Source organism: Marmota monax, unplaced genomic scaffold, assembly GCF_021218885.2.
Source record: "Marmota monax isolate L192 unplaced genomic scaffold, Marmota_monax_Labrador192_F-V1.1 WCK01_AAM20220418_F8-fsc00245, whole genome shotgun sequence".
Taxonomy (NCBI): Eukaryota; Metazoa; Chordata; class Mammalia; order Rodentia; family Sciuridae; genus Marmota; species Marmota monax.
In genome coordinates, this window is record NW_026693895.1 from 1,040,219 (window position 1) to 1,052,728 (window position 12,510).

Here is a 12,510-nt window from a genome sequence, read left to right on the forward strand (position 1 = left end):
CTTCCCTTCATTCCAATTTGTCTAACCCAGTGAACTTCTCTTCTTCCCTCCTGCCTGTGTTATTGCATATTAGTATCCACCTATCAGAGACAATATTCTGCCTTTGGTTTCTTGGGTCTGGCTTATTTCACTTAACACAATAGTCTCCAGTTCCACCCATTTACTAGTAAGTGCCATACTTTCATTCTTCTTTATGGCTGAGTAATAGTCCACTGTGTATATGAACCACATTTTCTTTATCCATTCATCTGTTGGAGGGTACTCAGGTTGGTTCCATTGAAAAACTCATTTTGAAAAGGAAGGCCATATGCTTTTCCCCTCTCGATACAAGTTTTCCTCCCCTCTGTGATACAGAGCTGTCTTTAAGGGACAAGAGCCAAGGAGCTTTGCCTCTAGGACTCCACTCTGAGGGAACCTAGCCAAGCACAGGTTGCATGCGGCGCTGTGGAGATCACTTTCTCCCGCTGACCACAGGACCCTGTTGGAGAACAGACCAGTTCTTCCCAGGGACTCAGCAAGGGGACAGCCTGTTCCTGTAGGAGTGACTCAAGGGAGCTCCTGTTGGGTGACAGACAATTCTCTGGCCATAAATCTGTACCTGGGAGTAAAACTTCCTCCTCCCCTCCCCCAAGCCACACAAGACGAAAACTGGTGCGGTCTCATGGGGTCTGCCTTGTGGTGAACAGCAGTGTACCCAAGCCTCTCCTGGTTTTGCTTTTTGTACCAGGAGGATGTAAGATCCTTGTAACCCGTGGGTGGGGACCGGGTGAAGGGTGCACGCCTCCGCTAGTGTTGCAACTTCTTGTGAATCTGAAAGACTTTCAAACTAAAAAAATTTTTTTTTTCCTTTTAAAGAAGCACTTTGTCGGGGGGCACTGGGGGTGTTGCTCAAGGATGAAGCGCTTGCCTAGCGTGTTCAACGTCCCGGCTTGGATCCTCAGCACCTCAAACACAAACAAACAAAAACACCAAACACCAAAAATAAATAAGTGGATGGTATTTATTTAATAACCAATGACAGTGGAGCACATCACAGCTTAGTGCTGAAGATCTCTGGCTTGGGTGGGCATGTAGACTGGTGCCACCCTGCTGTCGTGGGCCCCTGGGCAAGCACTGAACCGTTTTCTATAAGTTAGGGACAGTGGTGGCTACTTAAGAAAATGTTTATAAGGATTCAGTGAAATGAATTTAAAGCCCTTGTCCCAGGGGCAGTCTACAGGAATGGTTGACAGGGCTGGGGGTGGCTCTGTAGCAGGGCATGTGCCCAGCATGTACAGGATGTGCAAGGCTCCGGGTTCCTTCCCCAGTACTGAAGAGGAAAAAAGGAGCCAGGCACCATGGTGCATTCCTGTCATCCCAGCAGCTCAGGAGGCTGAGGCAGGAGGATCATGAGTTCAAAGCAGCCTCAGCAACTTATCAAGGCCCTAAGCAACTTAGCAAGACCCTGTCTTTAAATAAAACATATAAAAGGGGCTGAGGATGTGGCCCAGTGGTTAAGTGCCCTGGGTTCAATCCATGGTACCAAAAAAAAAAAAGGACTAGCATGCTTCCTGCTGGGATTTCCAATTTTTTCATGTTATTTTTGTATGCACTGGTTACTGTCCATTTCCAGTTGCCCTTTCCTTGACAGTGATGGACTTGTGCTGCTCTGACTTTTTATTTGCTAAAAACACTCGTTTTATGTTTAAATCCACATGCAGAAGATGGCTAAGCTAGTTTTCATTTTATTTAGTTGGCTATAGTATTAACATTCATTGTGATGATAGTAACAGTTACAATAGCCAGAATTTATACAAATCCATATGGAAGTCTCACAGTGCTTTCTGTAAAGATTTACTCTGAATCTCACAGACAGCTGTGACATAGTCAGGCTTTTTTGGGGGGGATACAGGGATTGAGCTCAGGGGCACTCAGCCACTGACCCATACCCCCGGCTTTCTTTTGTACTTTATTTAGAGACAGGGTCTCACTGAGTTGCTTAGGGCCTCGCTTTTGCTAAGGCTGGTTTTGAACTCATGATCCTCCTGCCTCAGCCTCCTGAGCCCCCTGGGATTACAGGTGTGCACCACCATACCCCGCATAGTTAGGCATTTTTAATATTTATTTTATAATCAGGAAACAATTTAGAGCTATTAAGAGACATGCTTGCTTAAAGTCTGTGCTCTGTGTAGCTCCTGGGGAGATCCTAGTAAAACACAAGTCAGATCACATCAGTCCTCTGCTCAAAGCTCCAAGTTTCTCACCCCAGTCTGAGAAAAAAGTGAAGGCCTTACCTGTTTTGTTTGCTAGGAGACTCCCAGCTCACCCCCCAAATTTCCTCACCCCAGGTCTTTCCCCAGAGTTCATTTCTCAAAAGAGCTGCCTCTAGCCCCTCTGCCACCTGCAATCACAGCCTGCTTTCCCACCCACCCTGACCCTCTGATCTTCTTCTGTTCCTCCATAGTACTTACCACCTTCTGACACAGCATGCAACCGACTTATTGAGATTATTGTTTATTGTCCATTTTCCTCCATGCAAATGTGAGTTCTGTAAGGGCGGGGACCTTTGTTTTATCCATGGATATCCTCAGCTCCTGGAAAAATGATGGCTAGTGAGGACTCGGTGAGCCCTTGCTAACTGCCTCAGGCAGGACGGGGAGAGTTCCAAGTTCTGAGCCCCGCTCTTTGTCTCTGGAGTGTGTTCTTCCACTGCTGCTTTCTTTGGCGGAAAAGTGGACACCAGAAAACTTAAATGAGGCGCAAACTTGTTCCTGTAGTCATTTTGCAGGGTTGCTTACTCCCCCAAGAACTGGCCTGTCTTCCTAGGAGTGCTTCCTCAGCAGTTCCGATTGTCCTTTCCTCCAGGGGACATCCTGTTTACTGAATGTTCCTTAACAACTTCCTTTGGATCTGTGTCACAGCCATCTTTTTTTTCAAACCAGCAGAAGACCAAGCAAGGGGGGCGTGAGCCTTGATCCTGGAGTTGGGCAGGAGAACTGGTGGCTGTGAGGGGGTGGCCTGGAGCAGAGCCCTGGCTTGGGCAGACTGGGGGCTTGGTGGCCTGGGACGTTCAGGAGAGAGTAGGAGGCAGGGTGGAGACTTCAGAGACCTAGGGGGGTGGATGGTTTTCTCCCTGGAAAACCACAAGGGTTTGGGCTATAAAACAAACAGATCTATTCCAGTCTGGTAGTTACTGTCCATCCACAGAAGGGGAACCGGCCAGTGAGATGAAGCCATCTTCCTAGTGCACACTCATCCCTGGTCCTTCCAGACTCAGAAGTGAGCCTCTGGGTGGGGAGCTAGTGTCCTAAACCATAAAAGTCTAACTCAAAAAACTGAGCAGGGGGGCTGCAGCTCAGTGGTAGAGCACCTGCCTAGCAGGAGCGAGTTCCTGGCTTCCGTCCCCAGCAACACACACACACAGAACATGAAGAAGTCTGTATTGGGCCCGGCAAGGTGACGCACCCCTGTAATCCTAGTGGCTTGGGAGGCTGAGGCAGGAGGATCGCAAGTTCAAGGCCAGCCTCAGCAGCAGAGAGGCTCTAAGCAACTCAGGGAGACCCTGTCTCTAAATAAAATACAAATAGGGGCTGGGGATGTGGCTCAGTGGACGAGTGAGTGCCCCTGGGTTCAGTCCCCAGTAAACCCCGCTAATATGGAAGTCTGTATTGGGCTTTAAGGGTGTGTCTGGTTTGCAGGGAGGGTGCCTTCGGTTTGGTTGGATTCTGCGTCTCTGCGCACCCGTGGCCTGTCCTTGATGTGGGTGCCAACCCTGCTGCAGTGGTTGGCACTTCTGAGCTGCTGTGGGCGTCAGGAGGCCTGCTCTGAATAGTTGTCCTGAGCTGTGGACACTTTGTAAAGAAGCAGAGAGAAAGAAAACGCCCTCTCTCCTGACCTCCAGTGGTGCCCCCCCCCCCGCTGCCCCTCCACGTGGACAAGCCTCCCAGGCCCAGGGGGTGCGTCCGTCACCCACTCTAAGGACCTGCAGCTGCACCGTGGTCTTCCACTTTCTGCTCCTGACCAGGCTGGATAGATTTTGTTCTTTGTAGTGTTTCCTGAGAGTTTTGATAAGAATAACTGAAGTCCAATGGTGGGTTTAACCTGCATGTCTGTCCCCCAGAACATAAAAAGTGTGGGTGAGTAGGTCCCAGGGCCTTCTGAGGGAGCCCCTGTGTCTCCTGAACAAGAACCGAGCCGGCAAGTTCGCGGGTGACCTGGGCATCGCCTTTGGGAGCTCAGGACCTGGAAGGTTAAAAGTGACCCCTGTACAGTCTTAAGCATTATTGAGAACCAATCCAGCCAGCTGTGGTGGCAGATGTAATGCCAGTGGCTTGGAAGGCTAAGGCAGGAGGATCACAAGTTAAGGCCAGCCTTGCAACTTAGTGAGGCCCTAAGCAACTTAGTGAGACCCTGTCTCAAAAAAAAATTTTTTAAAGGCACTAGGGATGTGGGCAGTGGTTAGGCACCTTGTGTTAAATCTACAATATAAAAGAAAAAAATTCTTGAGAACCCAACAGCTTTTGTTTATGTGAACTGCATCTGAATTAGAAATTAAAATGGAAAAATTTTAGAACACAAGAATACACAGCACCTATTTCTTTTGGCTAATGGAGAGAGTTATGAGGTCATCACACAACATACAGCGTCTGGAAAACCCTTCTGGAAAATTCCATCATACATTCCTGAGACAATGAGAGCGAAAAGAATAGACAACATGTTATTATTATGAAAATGGTTTTTACTTGAGAAAGACTGACTGTGGGGAAAGGTGCGTCCTGGAACGAATCCCTGAGCTGTGCTTTGAGAACGGCTGCCCTGCTACATTGACTTGGAGCTAAGAAATTCCTGACCACCGTATCGACAGAAAATTCCAACTTTATCCAGCAAAAAAGGTGCACTACTAATAAAGTTGTCATTTTTAAGTTTAAAGATTACTTATGTTGTTTTAAGCAGTTGAATCCTAACAATAAATAGAATCAACCCAGCAGAAAGAAATTTCTTCCAATTTCAGTGTATTTTTGATGTCAAGAAGAATCCTAGGGTTATTCATCAAAGACTTTCAAACACACACGAATGCTCTTAGGATGGAATTCTCAGGGAGAAGTACATGACTGGTGAAGAAGCTGAGCAGGATGGTGCATGCTGTGATCCCAGAGCTCTGGAGGCTGAGGTAGGAGGATCACAAGTTCGAAACCAGCCTCAGCAACATAGTGAGGTCCTAAGCAACTCAGCCAGACCCTGTTTCCAAATAACACATAAAAAAGGGCTGGAGATGTGGCTCAGTGGTTAAGCACCCCTGGATTCAACCCCCAGTGAAAAAGAGTGTTTTCAATGGGCAATGTCAATGTTAGTGCCAAGATATTCGAGGTGGGGCTGGGTGTGGCTCAGTGGTAGAGGGCATGCTCAGCAAGTTCAAGGACAGTATTCAATACACATAAAAGATACCCAAGGTCCTCAAATTATGTTTCTTGCAACTGCTTAAGTTCTTTTTTTTTTTTAAGAGAGAGAGAGAGAGAATTTTTTAATATTTATTTTTTTTTAAGTTTTCGGTGGACACAACATCTTTGTTTGTATGTGGTGCTAAGGATCGAATCCGGGCCGCACGCATGCCAGGTGAGCACGCTACCGCTTGAGCCACATCCCCAGCCCCTTGCAACTGCTTAAATCATGAAAATTTTTAGAATACAAGCCTCAACATATCCAAGAGGTGATATGTATTTTTCACAATTCTTTTTTGGTACAGGGGATCGAACCCAGGGACACTTAGTGAGCCACATCCCACCCACCCCCCCCCCTTTTTTTTTAAGACAGAGTCTTGCTAAGTTGCTTAAGGACTAAGGCTGGCCTCAAAGTTGTGATCCTCCTGCCTTAGCCTCCCAGGTCACTGGAATTATAGGCCTGAGCCACCACACCTGGCTTTTTTTTTTTTCTTTTCTTTTCTTTTTCTTTCTTTTTTTTTTTTTGGTACCATGGATTGAACTCAGGGGCACTTGAACTCTGAGCCACATCCCAGCTCTATTTTGAGATAGGGTCTTGCTGAGTTGCTTAGAGCCTTGCTTTTGCTGAGGCTGGCTTTGAACTTGTGACTCTCCTGCCTCAGCCTCCTGAGCTGCTGGGATTACAGTCATGCACCACTGAGCCCGGCCTCCATATTTTTTAATTGTGCATTATAGTTGTGCCTATGATGGGATTTGATGTTACATAGTTGTACATGCACACAATATAACTATATAATTTGGCCAATATCACTCCCAGCACTCCCCCCCCCCATCTCCTACGTCCTGATCCCTCCTCTACTGACCTCCCTTTGACTTTCTTGAGACCCCACCACCACCACCACCATACGTTTCTTTTCCTTTTCCTCTCTGGTTTCCATATACCTTGAGGTTTCTCAACCCTTGACCTTCTGAGTTTGGCTTATTTTACAAACATAATGGTCTCTAGGTCCATCCATTTTCCTGCAAATGACATAATTTCATTCTTCTTTGTGGCTGAATGGAGCTCATTGTGTATATATACCTCATTTTCTTTACCAGTGACACTTCTGTGTGCCAGAGATGCAGAATCAACCAAAACAGTAGACAGAGCTGTGTTTTTAAAACATAACCTTTTGAATTTTAGCACAGTTTCAGATCTAAAGAAAGCGGGGAGGGGGGCGGGCAAGGGATCTGGGTAAATCCCACCTTCACTTTCGAGGTCCTGGAGAAGCCAGATTTAAAGATAGGTAGTTAGTGTAGTGTGTCCTTGACCTTGGCCCTTTCCAGGTGTTTGCAGCAGTTTGCACTTTCCTTAGGATCGCACTGGGCTTTCCCCTTCCAGGAGGAAGCCCGGGCCGGAGGTGCTGTTCCCATATCATGTGGACTCCGAGTGCTGATTTTGTATTTGGGGTTATAATGCAATGCTACGTTATCTTCTTGCTCAGATTGTTCCAGTTTGGCTGTTGGAAACTCCTTCAGGGCCATGGTGGTGCACGCCTGTAAGCCCAGCAACTCGGAGGCTGAGGCAGGAGATTTCCAAGTTGGAGGCCAGCCTCAGCAACTTAGCAAGGCCCTAAGAAACTTAGTGAGACCCTGTCTGAAAAGAAAGAGGAAAAAAGGGCTGAGGATGTGGTTTAGTGGTAGAGCACTTGCAGGTTCTATCCCTGGTACTATCAGAAAGAACTGCTTGCGCGGGCTCATCCCTTGGATGCGCCGTCAAGTGGTACATACCCGGTCTGGGTGATTTCCCTCTGCTCCTGCCCTGACCGAGAGCCACCCTTATTCCACGCAGTCCTGGTTCCTTTCGTTGGAGGGTGGTTTTAAAAACCAAGATCCATTTCTCAGGTGTCTCTCACCTCTGAAGTGACAGACTCTTCTTCCTTTGGCTCGGCGTCTTCCCTCCCTTTAGTTACAGGGCCTGTGTTTACTTAGCAATTCTCTGGGAACCCATCAGTTGTTGCTGGTAGCAGAGGTTTCACGGCAGAAGCTCATCTGAAATGCTGACCCTGTGCTCTCACCCTGCTCTTCCTGGTATTCTGAAATGTCCCCCACAGAGTGACATGGGTACAGTGGAACCGGCTGACCCACCTCAGAACCCACTCTTCTTGGTGCTGGGACAGTGAGTCTGCCCTCTCCCCCAGTGTTGAAAATCTGATCAACCCTGCCTCCTCCCCAGTCAGAGTCTGGAGGGGAAGGAGCTGCCTTTGGGGTGCCGGGCTGCCTGCTCTGGGACCAGGGGCTTTTCTGTGTTCGTGGTTTGGTCGTCTGCAGTCTGCACACCTTCTCACTGAACTCTGTGCTTTGGGCTTGAAGTGGTGAGCCGAGAAATGGTTGAATGCTGAGCCCAGGATTCTGGTAGGAGTGGCCCGTCCCCTACTCCAGGTCTCATGGTGCCTTCCCACTGCAGGTCTGACGGAGATGGCGGTCTTCAGTTGCGAGGCCCACAACGACAAAGGGCTGACTGTGTCCGAGGGTGTGCAGATCAACATCAAAGGTGAGTGGGCTTGGGGCTGGGATGCCTGGGGTGAGCTCCTGTAGACAGCTGCTCCCGTCCAGCCCTGGCTTTCCACTGACTTTCTTTATGGCCTCGGACAAGTCACTTCACCTTTGTGGCTTCAGCATTTGGTTCTGAAAAACGGAGATAATTACAGAACCTAGGCTTAATGATCTAATGCAAATAAAGGGCTCACACAGTCCTAGCACAGCCAGGCGCGGTGGCACACACCTGTAACTCAGCAGCTGGGGAGGCTGAGGCAGTAGTTCAGAGTCAGCCTCAGCAACTTGGCCCTAAGCAACTCAGCGAGACACTGTGTCTAAATAAAAAATGAAAAGAGCTGGGGATGTGGCTCGGTGGTTAAGTGCTCTGGGTTCAATCTCTGGCATTAAATAGTAATAATGATGATACCTGGCACATAAGCCTTTGGTAAACACAGCAGCTCTGACATGTTCACCTTTGAGACGAGTAGCTCCTTCCTCCACCTCCACCCTGAGCTTCTCCCAGCAACTTTGAAGAGCCCTGGAGGAGGGATTGCTTGAGGGGTCAATCCAGGGAGTAGGCTCTGTCCTTTCTGGGCCACCTGGGCCTGACACAAGTGTCCCCAGCTGCTGACTTAGCGGGAGGAGCCGGGAGGAAAGAGCAGGTCACAGTCTGTCTTCGGCGGGGACCCAGCTCCTGCTCCTCCTCCTCCTCTCCCTGCTTCCTGTGAGCTTGGATTTCAGTGGGCTGAGTGTCCTGCCCTGGGAATGACAGTGACAGAAGCAGGCTGGGGGGACCTTCCAACCCTCCACGTGGCCTCCCTCCTCTGGAACCCAAGGGTGTGGTAACCAGAGGTGTTGGAACCTGAAACTGAAAGGAAGGGTCACCCTAAAGCCACCCTGTCTCTTCTCACGTCTTCTCCCTTACTCTTAGAATCCAAGCACCCCTCGTGTTTTGCCATCTGATCTTAATTTAGATATATATTATAATAATGTTATATCATATATCATATGCATAATGTATTATAAATCATATGCATAAATTATATTATAATTTATATAATAAATACTGTGTATTCATATAATATATGGAATAACATAACTTATTAATCATGTTATTAATTTTAATATAAAATTAATACATATCTATTACTAATTATATTACTAATATTATTAATAAATAACATAAATTACATAAATGCACCATATGTTGCATATTACATATACATATATTATATAATTTGGATACATCACATACACTGGAGAGGTAATATTGGGACCGTGTTTCTTTCATCTTATCCTTGGGGAAACAATGCAGGAAAGAAGCAGCTTGTTTGAGCTGGTGCTGGTCGAGGTTGGCACACAGGAGAGGGGTGCAAAACTACAAAAGAAGCTCTTCTTCTCTTTTGCTGATTTTAGTTTCAGCAGGTTGTCTGTCTGGACAAAAGCTGTGAAAGTTCCATGTTATTTTTTGTTGTTGTTATTTGTTTTGTTTTTGGAACCAGGGATTGAACTCAGGGGCACTTGGCCACTGAGCCACATCCCCAGCCCTATTTTGTATTTTAGTTAGAGACAGGGTCTCACTGAGTTAGTTGCTTAGCGCCTCACTTTTGCTGAGGCTGGCTTTGAACTCACAATCCTGTCTCAGCCTCCCAAGCAGCTGGGATTACAGGTGTGTGCCAATGCACCCAGCTTTGAAAGGGCGGTTTCTAAAAGTTCACTGGAACTTTTTTAAAAGTGAGCAAACCCAAAGTGATCCCTGGAGGAAGGGTTTAACTTCCTTCCTTTTTTACAAGTCCCATTATGACAGTTCCAAAAGATATGTTGGGAATTTCAGAAATCTGTGAGTGGGTGAAAATTTGTAAAGAATCTTGTTTCCCAAACTTGTGTTTGGGGCTTTCAAAAAATTTATTGTAAAATTTATGTCAGAGAAACCAAGACTTCCTTCTTCTAAATTGTTATTGCTATGAAGCCAGGCACAGTGGTATTTCCCCGAAATGCTAGCTCTCTGGAAGCTGAGGCAGGAGGATTGCAAGTTCAAGGCCAGCCTCAGCAACTTAGTAAGATCCTGCCTCAAAAGTGTATATCTGTATAAAGAAAGTGCCGAAGACGTAGTTCTGGGGTAAAGCTCCCTGGGTTCAATTCCTGACACCTCCCGCAAAGTGTTATTGCTGGAATGTATGTGGTCAGATTTGGATCTAGAAGAGGCAGGTCCATCAGATCATCTTAATGGTTCCCTGCTGAACATGGCCCAGGCCACCCCCTGCTGTCCTTTGTCATTCCTTCCTTCCCCACCTAGCTCAGGCCACACATGTGACCTTGCTTGCCCCACCCCAGCCTCACGGAGCAGGTATTCCCTGTCCCCATTTACACAGAGGGGACTGTGTGTAGAGCAGGCATGTCACAGTGCCCAGGCCATGCCTGGGTAGGTGGTAGACTAGCCTCCCGGGCCCGTGGGTGCTCCTGCCTGTCTGCCTACGTCACTCACAGTAGGCCTCCCTCATCCTGGCCGAGGACACAAGCTCTGGGGTCGTTCAGTCCTGAGCTCAGGGCCTTCTATTGCTTATAACCCCTCTGTGACCTGTGGCAAGTTTTAACTTCTCTGTGCAGCTTCCTCATCTGCAGGAAGGGACTGTAAAGCCACCTCTCTAATAGGGTTTTTAGCAACAATCAAATGACACAAAATGGCCTATGGTAAGCACACAAGAATGCTGGTCATCATCTTGTATTAGATTAAATTTTACTGACAATTAAATTCAATGTGAAAAGACGAGATGCCCCAAGCTTTCAAATCCCCCTTGGATTGTCACTGAGATAGCCCTCCCTGTCCCACAGGGGACCCAGGTGGCTGCAGGCATACTATGGCATGAACCCCTCCCCCAGCAGAAGCAGTTGCCCTGTCCTCTGATTCTCACCTCTGGCCTAGTGGAAAGCTGATCCCCTACACAGGCACACGTGACACGCGCGCGCACACACACACACACACATGCACACGGACACATGCACACAGACACACATGCACACACACACACCACACGAACACACACGCACACGGACACACACACACACAGCCCTGTGCCACCCTCTTGTCTACTCACAGGGCCCTCTTGTCATTGGTGGTTGCAGTCAGCTTTTGTGTTGTTGGGACCAAAATGCCCGACAAGAGCGACTTAGGAGTAGTTTATTGGGGACTCAGTTCTGGAGGTCTCAGTGCCTAGACAGCCGACTTCGTAACCTGGGCCCCAGGTGACGCAGCACAACGTGGTGGAAGGGTGTGGTGGACAGAGAGCTCGGGTCATGGCCACCAGGAGAGAGAGAGCTCTGCTCACCAGGGACAAAAATATAAACCCCAAAGACATGTGACCTGCCTTCTCCAGCTGCACCCTACCGGCTGCAGTTACCACCCAATTAACCCAGGTCACTGGATTAATCCACTGATTAGGTTCCGGCTCTCACCATCTAATCATTTCGCCTCTGACTATCCCCACAGTGCTTCACACTTGAGTTTTCTTGGGATCCCTCATATTCCAACCATCATGGTGCCAATGTGGGCCTCCCTACGGGGCTGTGCACTTCACAAAGGCAGGGCTGTGGCTCTCGTCCCTGTTCACCGCACCAGTGTCCAGCCAAGTGGCCTCACAAGCAGTGTCAAGAATACGCACTCTGGGCTGGGGATGTGGCTCAAGCGGTAGCGCTGTAAGGGTCCGGCGAAGCGTCGGAGAAAGAGACCACCAAGTGACCACTCGTGCAATTGGCAGAAGGGGGATTTATTGAACCAGCATGCTGGGGCTCCATGCCCACTCAAGAAGGGAAAGCAGCCCAGAGCCCCAAGCAGGGGCTGAGCACTGCTTAAGTACACTTTTTGGGGAGGGCGGAGGGCTTTGTATACATCAGAACAAATCATCATTAGGCGCGGGAAAATTGAACAACAACTCCTAAACCTGATTAGTTCATTCATTGGCGGGAACAGGTCAGGCTGGAGTGATAGGTCATTCCTAAGGACAGTACACATTCAAACTGGTTGGTTCACGCCCTGCAAGGCCTGCGTGCAACCACACAGACCCCTTCAGTTATTAAACAACCAGACAATCAGGGGAAATGTTTACTGGGCGGTTCTAAGCATTGTCTTAACAGCTACCGAAATTTCAGGTTTTGCAGGTAACATAGAAACCTAACAATACCTCCTTTACATTTTAACTCAGACCTTGCAGCTTAGAAACTTTTACAACACCCGGTCTTTTACCCTTTAACTTTTACGCTTTAACTTCAATTTCTTTTACCCTTACAGCGCGCTTGCCTGGCATGCGTGCGGCCCGGGTTCGATCCTCAGCACCACATACAAACAAAGATGTTGTGTCCGCCGAAAACTAAAAATAAATAATTAAATAAATATATTAAAAAAAAAAAAAAAGAATACGCACTCAGTGAGGGACGGGAAGCCCTCCATGTGGCTCCTCAGGGATGAGAAAAGTGGCCGAGTCCCACTTCCCAGGCACAGGCAGAGCCCTCCTGTTGCTGGAAGGACGTTGCCCTACAGTCCAGCTGGCTCCTCTTGGAAACGGGGTCCTTGTGCTGATCG

General features: G+C 48.1%; 1 protein-coding gene across 2 annotated transcripts in view; it reads left to right on the forward strand.

Moving 5' to 3' along the window:
* The window catches only part of Mertk (MER proto-oncogene, tyrosine kinase), a 100,283-nt gene that overhangs the window by 41,489 nt on the left and 46,284 nt on the right, over positions 1-12,510 (forward strand). For both annotated transcript variants that reach the window (XM_046462820.2, XM_046462821.2), the window contains exon 5: positions 7,864-7,950. In XM_046462820.2, the coding sequence (XP_046318776.1) occupies positions 7,864-7,950 (87 nt within the window). The remainder of the gene's footprint in view (positions 1-7,863; positions 7,951-12,510) is intronic.